This window comes from Balaenoptera musculus, chromosome 9, assembly GCF_009873245.2.
Source record: "Balaenoptera musculus isolate JJ_BM4_2016_0621 chromosome 9, mBalMus1.pri.v3, whole genome shotgun sequence".
Taxonomy (NCBI): Eukaryota; Metazoa; Chordata; class Mammalia; order Artiodactyla; family Balaenopteridae; genus Balaenoptera; species Balaenoptera musculus.
In genome coordinates this window covers 480,272-494,256 of record NC_045793.1, presented here as the reverse complement: position 1 = coordinate 494,256, position 13,985 = coordinate 480,272, and the positions used below count along the sequence as shown (strand labels likewise).

Genomic DNA, 13,985 nt, shown 5'->3' with positions numbered 1-13,985 from the left:
TCTTTATCCCGTACACACTTACCATATTTTTACTAACAAGGTTTTCATTCCCAGACTGTTCCTTTGATATTGCATTGATCCATTCTCCTAGACATTTATTTAGTTGTCATATGAATTCGTACAATGGTTTTCAGCACACCAGCAATATCATTTACACCATCTTGGTTATACATCTGTATGTATGCATCCACATCTTCTATGATAAGGGTAAATTAAAATCTAAGTTCATTATGATATGTTAGGAATAAACAGCCATTAGAAATTATCACAGAGATTGGTTCAAGATGGCGGAGTAGAAGGACGTGCTCTCACTCCCTCTTGCAAGAACACCGGAATCACAACTAACAGCTGAACAACCATCGACAGGAAGACACTGGAACTCACCAAAAAAGATACCCCACATCCAAAGACAACGGAGAAGCCACAATGAGACGGCAGGAAGGGCGCAATCACAATAAAATCAAATCCCGTAACTGCTGGGTGGGTGACTCACAGACTGGAGAACACTTATACCACAGAAGTCCACCCACTGGATTGAAGGTTCTGAACCCCACGTCAGGCTTCTGAACCTGGGGGTCCGGCAACGGGAGGAGGAATTCCTAGAGAATCAGACTTTGAAGGCTAGCGGGATTTGATTGCAGGACTTCAAAAGGACTGGGGGAAACAGAGACTCCACTCTTGGATGGCACACACAAAGTAGTGTGCACATTGGGACCCAGGGGAAGGAGCAGTGACCCCATAGAGACTGAATCAGACCTACCTGCTAGTGTTGGAGGGTCTCCTGCAGAGGCGGGTGGTGGCTCTGCCTCACTGTGAGGACAAGGACACTGGCAGCAGAAGTTCTGGGCAGTACTCCTTGGTGTGAGCCCTCCCAGAGTCCGCCATTAGCCCCACCAAAGAGCCCGGGTAGGCTCCAGTGCTGGGTCGCCTCAGGCCAAACAACCAACAGGGAGGGGACCCAGCCCCACCCATCAGCAGACAAGCCCATTAAAGTTTTACTGAGCTCTGCCCACCAGAGCAACAGCCAGCCCTACCCACCACCAGTCCCTCCCATCAGGAAACTGGCACAAGCCTCTTAAATAGCCTCATCCACCAAAGGGCAGAGAGCAGAAGCAAGAAGAACTACAATCCTGCAGCCTGTGGAACAAAAACCACATTCACAGAAAGACAGACAAGATGAAAAGGCAGAGGGCTATGTACCAGATGAAGGAACAAGATAAAACCCCAGAAAAACAACTAAATGAAGTGGAGATAGGCAACCTTCCAGAAAAAGAATTCAGAATAATGATAGTGAAGATGACCCAGGACCTCGGAAAAAGAATGGAGGCAAAGATCCAGAAGATGCAAGAAATGTTTAACAAAGACCTAGAAGAATTAAAGAACAAACAAACAAACAAACAGAGATAAACAATACAATAACAGAAATGAAAAATACACTAGAAGGAATCAATAGCAGAATAACTGAGGCAGAAGGACAGATAAGTGACCTGGAAGACAGAATGGTGGAATTCACTGCTGTGGAACAGAATAAAGAAAAAAGAATGAAAAGAAATGAAGACAGCCTAAGAGACCACTGGGACAATATTAAATGCAACAACATTTGCATTATAGGGGTCCCAGAACGAGAAGAGAGAGAGAAAGGACCTGAGAAAATATTTGAAGAGATTATAGTTGAAAACTTCCCTAACATGGGAAAGGAAATAGCCACCCAAGTCCAGGAAGCGCAGAGAGTCCCATACAGAATAAACCCAAGGAGAAACACACCAAGACACATAGTAATCAAATTGGAAAAAATTAAAGACAAAGAAAAATTATTGAAAGCAGCAAGGGAAAAATGACAAATAGCATACAAGGGAACTCCCATAAGGTTAACAGCTGATTTCTCAGCAGAAACTCTACAAGCCAGAACAGAGTGGCATGATATACTTAAAGTGATGAAACGGAAGAACCTACAACCAAGATTACTCCACCCAGCTAGGATCTCATTCAAATTCGATGGAGAAATCAAAAGTTTTACAGACAAGCAAAAGCTAAGAGAATTCAGCACCACCAAACCAGCTCTACAACAAATGCTAAAGGAACTTCTCTAGTGGGAAACACAAGAGAAGAAAAGGACCTACAAAATCAAACCCAAAACAACTGAGAAAATGGTCATAGGAACATACATATTGATAACTACCTTAAACGTGAATGGATTAAATGCTCCAACCAAAAGACACAGGCTTGCTGAATGGATACAAAAACAAGACCCATATATACGCTGTCTACAAGAGACCCACCTCAGACCTAGGGACACATACAGGCTGAAAGTGAGGGGATGGAAAAAGATATTCCATGCAAATGGAAATCAAAAGAAAGCTGGAGTAGCAATACTCCTATCAGATAAAATAGACTTTAAAGAATGTTACAAGAGACAAGGAAGGACAGTACATAATGCTCAAGGGATCAATCCAAGAAAAAGATATAACAATTATAAATATATATGCACCCAACATAGGAGCACCTCAATACATAAGGCAACTGCTAGCAGCTATAAAAGAGGAAATCGACAGTAACACAGTCATAGTGGGGGACTTTAACACCTCACTTACACCAATGGACAGATCATCCAAACAAAATTAATAAGGAAACACAAGCTTTAAATGACACAATAGACCACATAGATTTAACTGACATTTATAGGATATTCCATCCAAAAACAGCAGATTGCACTTTCTTCTCAAGTGCGCACAGAACATTCTCCAGGATAGATCACATCTTGGGTCACAAATCAAGCCTCAGTAAATTTAAGAAAATTGAAATCATATCAAGCATCTTTTCTGACCACAACGCTATGAGATTAGAAATCAATTACAGGGAAAAAAACGTAAAAAACACAGACACATGGAGGCTAAACAATACGTTACTAAATAACCAAGAGACAACTGAAGAAATCAAAGAGGAAATCAAAAAATACCTAGAGACAAATGACAATGAAAACACAACGATCCAAAACCTATGGGATGCGGCAAAAGCAGTTCTAAGAGGGAAGTGTATAGCTATACAAGCCTACCTCAAGAAACAAGAAAATTCTCAAATAAACAATCTAACCTTACACCTAAAGGAACTAGAGAAAGAAGAACAAACAAAACCCAAAGTTAGCAGAAGGACACTCTTTCACATAAATCACAGCAAGATATTCTTTGATCCACCTCCTACAGTAAAGGAAATAAAAACAAAAATAAACAAATGGGACCTAATGAAACTTAAAAGCTTTGCACAGCAAAGGAAACCATAAACAAGACGAAAAGACAGCCCTCAGCATGGGAGAAAATATTTGCAAACGAATCAATGGACAAAGGATTAATCTCCAAAATATATAAACAGCTCATGCAGCTCAATATTAAAGGAACAAACAACCCAATCCAAAAATGGGCAGAAGACCTAAATAGACATTTCTCCAAAGAAGACATACAGATGGCCAAGAAGCACATGAAAAGCTGCTCAACATCACTAATTATTAGAGAAATGCAAATCAAAACTACAATGAGGTATCACCTCACACCAGTTAGAATGGGCATCATCAGAAAATCTACAAACAACAAATGCTGGAGAGGGTGTGGAGAAAAGGGAACCTTCTTGCACTGTTGGTGGGAATGTAAATTGATACAGCCACTATGGAGAACAGTATGGAGGTTCCTTAAAAAACTAAAAATAGAACTACCATATGACCCAGCAATCCCACTACTGGGCATATACCCAGAGAAAACCATACTTCAAAAAGACACATGTACCCCAATGTTCACTGCAGCACTATTTACAATAGCCAGGTCATGGAAGCAACCTAAATGACCACTGACAGACGAATGGATAAAGAAGATGTGGTACATATATACAATGGAATATTACTCAGCCATTAAAAGGAATGAAATTGGGTCATTTGTAGAGATGTGGATGGATCTAGAGATTGTCATACAGAGTGAAGTAAGTCAGAAAGAGAAAAACAAATATCGTATATTAACGCGTACATGTGGAACCTAGAAAAATGGTACAGATGAACCGGTTTGCAGGGCAGAAATTGAGACACAGATGTAGAGAACAAACGTATGGACACCAAGGGGGGAAAGCGGCGGGGGGTGGTGGTGGTGGTGGTGGGATGCATTGGGAGATTGGGATTGACATGTTTGCACTGATGTGTATAAAATGGATGGACTACTAAGAACCTGCTGTATAGAAAAATAAATGCAAAAATTAAAAAAAAAAAATTATCACATTCAAAATAAGTGATTCGGCTTCCTAGTAGACTAAACTAAGAATCTAATCTTTATTCTGAAAAATAATGTTTCCATTTAAAAAAGGTTTCTTTACTCAAGTCATCAAAATGCTTCCTCCTGCTTAAACTCCCGGTGATGAACAACTCACGTAAAAGAGCATTCTCTGGGCTTTCAGCATCTGCACTTGACGTGCCCTTTGAAGTGCTTGCCCCAAACAAACAAAGGCAAACAGGAGACGCAAGGCCTGGCACGGCCACTTCCGGGGAAACAGACGCTGGCACAGCCGGGGGCTGGGCCACCCTGCCTGGCTCCTGTCAGAGAGAAATTCAGCCCACACCTGGTTCTGCAGGAGATGGAAGCCTTGGCTTCTGATACCACAGTTTCTCTATTCCGCCTACACTCTGCCAAAAGCCTTTTTTAAAAGCATATTCCAGGCCTTGGGTGTGACACGGAAGTTGGGCGAAGATCTTGGAATCCTTGCTGGGCAAGGCCCAGAGCGTGCCCCCACCCCAGGAGGGCTCCACCAGGACCCCAGCCTCGCCGTCTGCTCCCCACGGGACATCCCGCTGGCGCCTCTGCCTCCCCTCCCCACAGGCATGCGCTGGGGTTTCCTCTGGGGAGGGCGGACCCCCGGCGAGGACAGGAGTGGGGTGCAGCCTGGAGAGGGCTGGGAGTGAGCTCCCGGAGTGGAGACCAGGGACCGCGGACGGAGGGAAAGTCGGACCTTCCTGGGGGGAGGTTTCTGGGCAGGGCGGCGGGGCGGCGAGCCGCAGGCCACACGAGCTCACCTGCACGGCACCAGGGCTTGTCCCTGGCAGCAACGGTCAGGCAAGGTGGAAGACAGCCGGCTCAGCTCCTTACCTCCCTCCGCCCCACAGACGGGCCGGGTCCCCGGAACCCGAGAAGCCTGACGAAGGCCAGGAGCAGAGCGCGGGGAGCGCCTGGCCCCGTCGTCCTTCCTCCGAGAGAAAGGCTGCGGGGAAGCCCGGGTGAACCTGGGGAGCAAACCACAGGAACGGGGCACTGACCGGCGCCCAGCAGATACCTCGCAGCAGGACTCCGACAGCCCACGCAGGTGGAAGACCCCGCCTTCCCACAGGCCTGCCAAGCACGGGGCGGCGAGACTCGCCCCTCAAACGGCAGTTCAGAGGGCAGGCAACCGGCCAGAGTCACCGGGCTCCCCTCGGGAGGGCGGGGATGGGGGCGGCCCGCAGGGCCACACAGGCAAGCAGAGGGGGACAGCCTGCAGTGAGCGCCGGGCACCAGAGGGGACTTGGTGGTGCGAGGCCCACGCACCCCGGCTCCCAAATCAGAAGGCCTGAGCCCAGGGCCCACAGTAGAGACACTGCGGAGTCGGACCCGGGGGCAGCGAGGCCCCCGCTCCGCGGCTACCGTCCCCGCCGCGGCCATCTTCTCCGACAGACCGCGCGGCACAGAACGTCCCCAGGTGAGCGGCGCAGGCGGTGGTGGACTCGGGAGCCCTGCGCTGGGGGAGCCCGCTCTCCACGAGAACCGGGCACTGCGGGGCTGCCGTGCACGCTGCGTGTGGTGCTCTCGCAGGGCGGCCGCCGTATCCTGTGTCAGGTGCACAAGGCAGACATGCTCAGCAAGTTGGGTCCCGAATGCTGCGTGTGACCCCCAGCGCTTCCACAAGATACGTGAGGCCTTCAGTCTCTACCGTCAAATATGTTTATGCTTCGGTGACGAGACAAAAATCCAGACACTTAAAAACGGTGCCAACTAGGCATGTCAAATATACCCCCAAAAGTGCTCTGATTTCTGCATTTATCAAATATCAAATAGTTAAATATTATTTAAAAGAAAGCGTTTACTGTGTTTGAAAAAGAGTATGGACCATCCCTTTCTATTACACTCTCCACTCAAACGTGTAAGAATTCGTATGACTATTATTTAAGCCCTCTTTCCTTTATTCATTTATTTATTAAGCTCTTTGAAGGGATGACATACCTGCAGACGTGTTATCACCATTATTTGTTCTCACTGTTACAACATAATGAGGACTGCAGTCTAGTTGGGCTGGTGACGTTTTTTAAATATGCTTATTAAAAACATAAATCATATGACTTTTGATTTTTTTTTTTTGGTTTGGCCGCGCCACACGGCTTGTGGGATCTTAGTTCCCTGACCAAGGATCAAACCCGGGCCCTCTGCAGCGAAAGTACGGAATCCTAACCACTGGGCCGCCAGGGAATTCCCGATATTACTATTTTAAATTGTAATCTTTTTACAAAAACCTCAGTAGTCGATTCAGCTGAGACTTGGACTCAGCAAAGTCACACTGTTTTCAATAATAACAATATTCCACCCTGTCCGGCCACCAAGCTGGAGAAACCTGGAGCTTCTAAAAACAAGTAGCGTTACAACCAGGACTGCCATTACCAAGGGCTCTCCCACCATCTCATAAAATCTTCTCAAAAACACAAAAAATTTGGTATTTTTCTCACGGTATAAATTCAGAGTGGTTTAGGTGAAATACTTTCATTTCTCTTGACTCCTATTGTGCGTGTAAACTGTAAAGATCACCAGATGGAAAGATGAGGCAGCCTCTCAGTCAGTCACATGCCCCCCTGAAATGGTATCTTTTCTCATGTAATTTGTGTCCTGGACCCATATCCACTCAATCCCCACCACGTGTTTGGAAACTGCTAGAATCCTCTCTTGGTTCAACGTGGACCATGTCATGGAATCAGGGACCAGGACGTCCTGGGGAGACAGGTATGAGGCTGGGGAAGGCTCAGTCACAAGGCTGGGCCCCTGTCTCCCGGAACTGACCCCGGGACTTCCCTGTGTTTTGCTTAGGCAACACTTAACTCAGATGGAAGTTTGGTGATCTGAACCTCGGCCTATTTTCAGGCAAAAGCAGAAGAGGAGATTCAAGAAGACCCAAAGTATTTTTTGGTAAAAGCGACGTGCCTTTGCAGGACAGAAGACGGCTTGAGATGGGAAGGCTGGGGGACGGCAACTTGCTCTGCTTCTTCCCCAGATTCCCATTCCCACCCACCATGGAGAAACTGTGCTTTCTTTCACTGGTCTGCCTCGTCTGGTGCCATTAAAATACCAGCTATTTCAGAGAACACACATATCACTGAACTGGCTTCAAGCCGTACCTCAGGTTAATTCCTGCTCTGAGCTGGACTAAAGCCACAGCCCCAGATGGAAAAGGCATCAGCCTCCCAGGGCCAACTTTAGTGGCTGCTCCGTCCATTTGCAAGTGGACTACATTTCACTGCTAGAGTCAGAACTGACTTGCACCATTAATGTAAAGTCCTCTTCCCTTTGGCGGCTAGGTCAGCCTTTCTTCTGAAAATTCCTTCCGCCAAACAAACTTCTAAACACACCCTTTGTACTGTACGTAGGACATTGCAAAATGGGCTTTTAGGACCACGCGGTGACACAGACTGCTCACGTCACATGAGGGAAGCTTCATTCTCTTACCTGCCAGCACACCTCAGGAAAGAATAATGAGTGACCAGAATGCCCCATCCCTTGCCTGTCTGCCACCCTAAATGTCAAGCTTAGACGGAACCTACTCTTAAGTTTTTCTTACGAAAGTAATCCCTCCTTCATGCCTTACTCCGAAGTACACTGTTTGGTGTAACAAGTCTCAAATGAGAGCTAGCTTCTTCGGTGTTTGTATTACTACATTTTAAAAATCTGATGGAAACCCAGAGGCATTCTGAACAGAGTTTATGGACACATCAATCTGTGAATGCTACGGTGGCACTTGCACTCCTGCCATCTTGGGAAGGCTAAAGGTGTCCAAAAACAAGTCATCCATTTCCAAGTCAAACATCAAAATTCCCCAGAACAGCTAACCAAATAATTGAATCTGACACTCAGAACAAATCCCAACTTGGAAAATCAGTGTCCCCCGCCCCAGACGTCCTTGTTCTTGTGGAATTGGAGGGACAAGTTCTAACAGCACATAGAATCCTTCTGCTGGGACCTGCACCCTACAAAGGTGTCCCTGCCCCATCCTGGGGTCATCTGCTGGAAAAGGTCAGAGACCCAGGACCTAATCCCAGCACTGGGTGTCCTACAGCGTGCTTCTTAGCCACTCCAAGTCTCAGTGTTTCTCCATCTGTGAAATGGAGATAGAAACGCTTACCTATCAAAGCTATTCGGGGGCGTACACGTAACCACATGTAGAGTGCTCCAGGGGTTGCCAGGGTTCAAGGGACAGACAGAGGGCACGGGGCAGTGTTGGGGTTATGGAACTGTGCTACCTCCTGTCACTGGAATCTATACGTAGAACCATATACCAGAAGGAAAACTCCATTTCACTGTGTGATCATTTTTAATTAAATTAAAAAGAGAAATCACCCCAATCTGTTTTATAACTATTAGCTCATCCCCTCCAGCCCATCAATGCCTTCCAACTGCCCTCACGGAAACCATTACTAGTCACACAGGCTGAGAGGGCGTGTGTTTGGGTTTTCTGAATCACAGTCAATACGATTGGAGGGAACAGATAAACACAAAACAAGTAAACCAAATGCCCTCTTACCCACCTCCACACAGGAGAGTTAACACCAAGTGATCATCACAAAACCCTCAACAGCTTCCTTATCTCTGCACATCACACACGGAGGCCGTTTTATAGGCCCTGATGCTTCACACATCAGCACCTCTAGCCCAAAGTTCAGTTTCTCCGGCTAACATGGGAGTCACCCACTTACCACAACTAACAAAGGAAAATGTCACTTAACATGTGACCATGAGTGTTTCCAGGAGAACCACACCTCTTTTCACTTCCTGCCCTAGATACTTAAGTAGTGATCATGGTCAAGTTGTTGGAGCACGAGTTAAAAGAAAAAATTTCCTTCTTCCTTCCACAAACTCTGTTTCCAGCCAGCAGAAAAGTGCATTGACTGTTTCCTGCTCCTCCAGTTCTCTGGCCTCCTATCAACCAAGATTTGAAAAATAAGTCCAGCTGGGTCTACATTTATGAAGGTCAATTTAGACTAATGTGAAAACAGCTGCCAGGTGCTTTTATGTGGCACAGAGAGTTATCTGCCATGAATTCAACTGTTTGCTTTCTCAGGAAATGGAACGTCTTGTCACAAGAGATAAGATAGGTTATTAGTTAGCTGAGCCTCACCGGGCCTGCGTCTACTGGGATACCTCTAGATGAAAACCCTTTTTGTCCACTTCTTAAGCTTTTTTCTGCCTCTCCACACATAAAGAATCCTTAAACTAGCAATATTTGCACATAACCAGGCATATCTTAAATATCTACCACCCAAAGCCAGAGGGTTCTTTTTAATTTGGACCACATTTAGTTACAAATATCCTTTCATAAATATCTTGAAATTCTAAGGTAATGCTCCAAGAGGTCGTGGCAACGGAAACCCTTCTTAATAACACCATGTGTAAAGACAGCTCAGCTGACCCCATCTCTCCATACTTCACTCCACTTCCTCGCCCCATATTCCTAACTTTCAAAAATCCTAAGAAAAGTGGATGAATAACTGCATTTTCAAGTTAGGTAATACCGCATGTACAACAGAACAAAATAAACTCAGAACGTATAAATTATTATCACAGAAAAGAACCAATGACTGCCACAGAGTTCATCAAAACGTATGCCCTGGGGTGATGAGCCCTGGGTTCCATCCTGCCTGAGCTGCAGGTTCACTGTGCTGCTACTGCCCTTCTTCACGGGAAGCCAGGAATCCAACAAGTCTGCACACTTCATGGCGTAGAGAAATTATCAGCGGAGACCAGCACCACCACCGAGAGGAAAGTAGAAAGCAGACCACTACGAATTTAGCACACCCCCTGCACCTCCCTGGTGGGTACCACTGATGCTGATCTTGGTAACCAGGTGCAAAAAGAGATGGGCTTTTAAAAGAAGAGATGCAAGATGCTGAGGGGCGCAGCTAAGCTCAGCGCAGAGAGGAAGATATCTAAAAACCTCTGTGCCTCCCTACACGTTCCTCCTGAGTCTGACACAGGTAACTGCCGTCTCTGGACCCAGGAGACAGCCGCACCACAGCCCCACCCAACGCCTCTGTATCCGTGGGTGAGCCCACGGTCTGGTACCTGCCTTTCCCGGAAGCCTGGGCTTTTCCCTGGGCCCCAGTCCTTCTGCATGGGGACAGCAACCAGCACCTCAGGCTGTAGCAGCCACAGCAGGAGGAGGAAGAAACAACAGGCAGAGAAAGGCTCGCAGCCAGAGAGAGGGCAGCAGGGCTCTCGCGGGGGGAGGGGCAGGCTGCTCAACGCCGTCCAGCCAACAAAATCAGCAGCTCCGGACCCCGAGAAGCAAAGATGGATTTGTGCTTCTGTGGCAGGAAGGATGCTTTGATTTAAAAATAAACATCTTGCCATCTAGGTGACAAAGCAAGCCGACTCCTGCTCCTGGCAGCTCTCTCCTCAGCTCCATGTGGGCTCACTAGTGAATGAAAAATACGTGTGGGCAAATCGAGAGGCAAAAACAAAGGAGAAAAAAGAAACAGGCGCCCATCTTTAAAGCCGGGTGCACTGGGTAGCTCTGACTTTGGATTCTCCAAGCAAAATTTGCAGCAAAGGTTGACTCTGTCCTTTGGCAAAGGAAATTCATTTTTCTTTAGCAAAAGAGGAGGATCTTTAACATGACTGCCCTTAAACGTGGAGCCTGCCGGAGCAGGTTCACAAACTGGCCTCCCTGTAACTGAAGAATGGCTGAAAGACAAAAGGCTCACGTTCGCATCAGCCTTATGGAAAAAGTACTGAGCACCTGAACAAAAGGACGTCGTAAAATCACAGGGAAAGGCAGAGGGAGGGAGGAGGAAAACCCAAAGATGGACTTATACGAAGAGAATCACACAGCTGCCCGACACAGCAATGGTGTTCTAGCTACAAACAAAGTTGAGTCATATCATTGAGAAGGGGTGCCTTATTCCAGCCCCGTTCAGCTCTGATAATAGTGTCACAAATAATGGGACACCATGGGCCATAAGGGAGCCTTCTGCACCAGAAAGACATGGGCAGAATGGGTGGTGCAAGGTCAGGAAGCTAAAGTGATTAAGGTGGAAAGGGTGCACTTGAAGAGAAAGGGAGAGGTACGACATCCACTGTCAGTGGGAAGCTGCCATCAGCTGCCGTGGAAATAAGGCCTCGCCGTGGCATGTGGCTCAAAGCAATGAAGTTAAACTCAGACATGGTAGTTTTGTCAACCCAGGGTTTCAACAAGAGCTCCTTCACTGTCTAAATGTGAAGAGGCCCCTCGCTCAAGGCAAGGCATCCGGTGCAAAAAGAACTGGTCTTAGGTCTTGGTGACATTTGACCCTTCATTCTAACCTACAACTTTAGGGTGCAAGTGAGGAGCAAAAACATGTTATCTCCTTGAACCATGTGTCGTATAGGCCTTAACATGAAGTTGAATGTGAAGAGCTAAATAAAAAAATAGGTACAAGTGACATGGTTGGGGCCAGATCTAAGGTCTCTGGGTGCATCTTTCCCTGTCCATCATTATTTGGAACACTGTAGTTGGTGTGACCACTAACAAACAAGATCCAGATGGCTGAGAAAGAGAAAATAGTAGCATATGCCTTTCATGGGTGACCACGGTTCCCCGTGCACTTTCTGGAGACTGTGTATGTGAATCCTGAGGATAAGGTAGCAGCCTCTGGATGAGGACGGCGCACGGACATAAGGCTGGGTGAACAGAACATTGGGAGCGTACGTAGGTAGACACAGCTACATGCAACCCCAGGTTGGGGCCCCAAATGGGAAGACCACACTTCCACCTCACTACCTGTACACACTGTCATGGCAGTGTCCAATCACCCCTGGATACAGCAGGTTAAACGGATCACCTGGAGTCCCTGAGACAGTTCTAACAATGTCTGGACCCCTAATGTTGTCCCACATCAAGATTGCATCCAGGAGGCTCCCTTGGGCCACATCGTGAACAAAGGGGGAATAAGTCACCCCTTCTCAGTGATACGACTCGACTTCGCTTGTAGCCGCAACTCCACTGCTGTGTCGGGCAGTGCTGTCCTGGGCAGCTTAGAGATTCTCTTCTCTTCACATGTGTCCGGCCTTGGGTTTTCCTTGCTCCCTCCCTGAGCCACCACCCCCCTCCCCACTTCCTCCTTTCTCTACGATTTCTGAAAAATGCTATGAACTGGCAATTACAATGGAAGGAGAGTAGTCGAGGACCAGCCTCCCCCTCATCTCGTAGAAGCTGCCTTCCCCGCAACACTGAGTGGCCAGTGTCAGCTGACCCTGGCTCTCCCTGACCGTGTGTGTATGTGGAGGGTGGCGTCTGGCGAGCTGAGCAAACAGCTCTCACGGCAGGTGATATGCCAGTTCCGGCCCGACGAAGGAGGGAACACAGCGCAGCAAAAGCAGACCAGCGCACAGCTCGGCCTTTGTTGCTGATCTGGGGAAAGGTCCTGGAGCTCAAGGCCGAGTGAGCCAGGCCCCGAAGCCTTCCCAAGCAGGGCTCACCTGGCAAGGCTCACCTGTGCATGGAGCGGCCCCCAGGGCCCAAGGTGACTCTGACAACAGGACCCCAGGATGTGGCCAACCAGACACACCCTTCCACCCCAGGACTCCACCCCAGCAGGCGAGGGCCTCCTCCTGGATCCAGCTCTGCCTCCAACTGTGCCAGGCTGCCCACCAGGCCAGGACGCTGCCCACCAGGCCAGGGAGCGCGTGTGGAGACCCGGAAAGCAGGGACGGGCTCAGGGCGAGTGGCCGCATTAACGAGGAGTCTGGGGAGACCGCCTGTCCACCGCTCGCTGCAGTTTCCCTTTTCTTGGGACAGCGAAGCCCAAGGAGACCAGAGGCAGGAGGAGGCGGCGGGCGGCGGAGCGAGGCCCCCCTCCACCACCCTGGACCTGGATTTGCGCTCAGTCTTGCAGCACCGTTTATTCCGGCCTTGAAGCCGCGGGCACGCCGGCGGCTGGAAGGCCTCCTCCACACAAAGATGAGCGCGGCGGGAGGGAGGCGCCCGACTGCTCCCGGGGCGGAGTGGCAAAGGCCACGCCTGCAGGAAGGCGACTCGGGGCGCTCCCCGTGGCGCTTCCCCACCCTCGCCCTCCCGCTCCCGTCACGGGAGGAAAATGTCCGTGCGACTGCGAGCGCCGGCAGGGGGAGGAGGCCGCGCGCGGCGGGGAGGACCCCGCGGGGGGCCGAGGCCGGGGGAGCGAAGGCCCCGCGCCCCCCCAGGCGCCCCGCCCGCCCCCCGGCGCGGCCCGCGGCGCACGCGGCACGACCACGCGGGGGTCGCCCACGCAGAGCGCGCTCCCACCGCCCCGCGCCCGCCGGGGGCCGCAAACCGAGGGGGAGCACGGGCGGACCCGCGACCCCCGCGCGGCCCTCACCTCCTCCCCCCCCGCCCCTCATTTCCCAGGCGCCCCCCACACCGCCTTCTCGCACCGAGAACGCCCCGCCCCCACTCGGGCGCCCCTCCGCCGCTCCCCTCAGTCGCACGGGAGCCCCTCCCCCACCTCGACCCAGACCCCGACCCCCACTCACCGAGCAGCCCAGGGAGCTGGCGGGCGCGGGGCGCGGGGGCGGCGGGCGGGGCGCGCGGCAGCAGCAGCAGCAACAGAAGCAGCAGGAGCGCGAGCGGCGGCCCCATGTCGTCGGCGCTCAGTCCATGGCGGCCGCCCCTCCCCGCGCTCCCGGCGCTGCCGCGGCTTCAGCACCGGACAGCGCCGCCGGCCCCGCCCCGACACGCCCGGCTCCGCCCCGGCCCCGCCCCCGACACGTCGC

The 13,985-nt window shown here is 49.9% G+C and overlaps 1 protein-coding gene across 1 annotated transcript in view; it reads right to left on the bottom strand.

Moving 5' to 3' along the window:
• The window catches only part of PTPRN2 (protein tyrosine phosphatase receptor type N2), a 717,039-nt gene extending 703,054 nt beyond the window's left edge, over positions 1-13,985 (bottom strand). Inside the window, exon 1 of the mRNA XM_036863887.1 lies at positions 13,746-13,985. Within this exon, the coding sequence (XP_036719782.1) occupies positions 13,746-13,851 (106 nt within the window). The 5' untranslated portion in view covers positions 13,852-13,985. The remainder of the gene's footprint in view (positions 1-13,745) is intronic.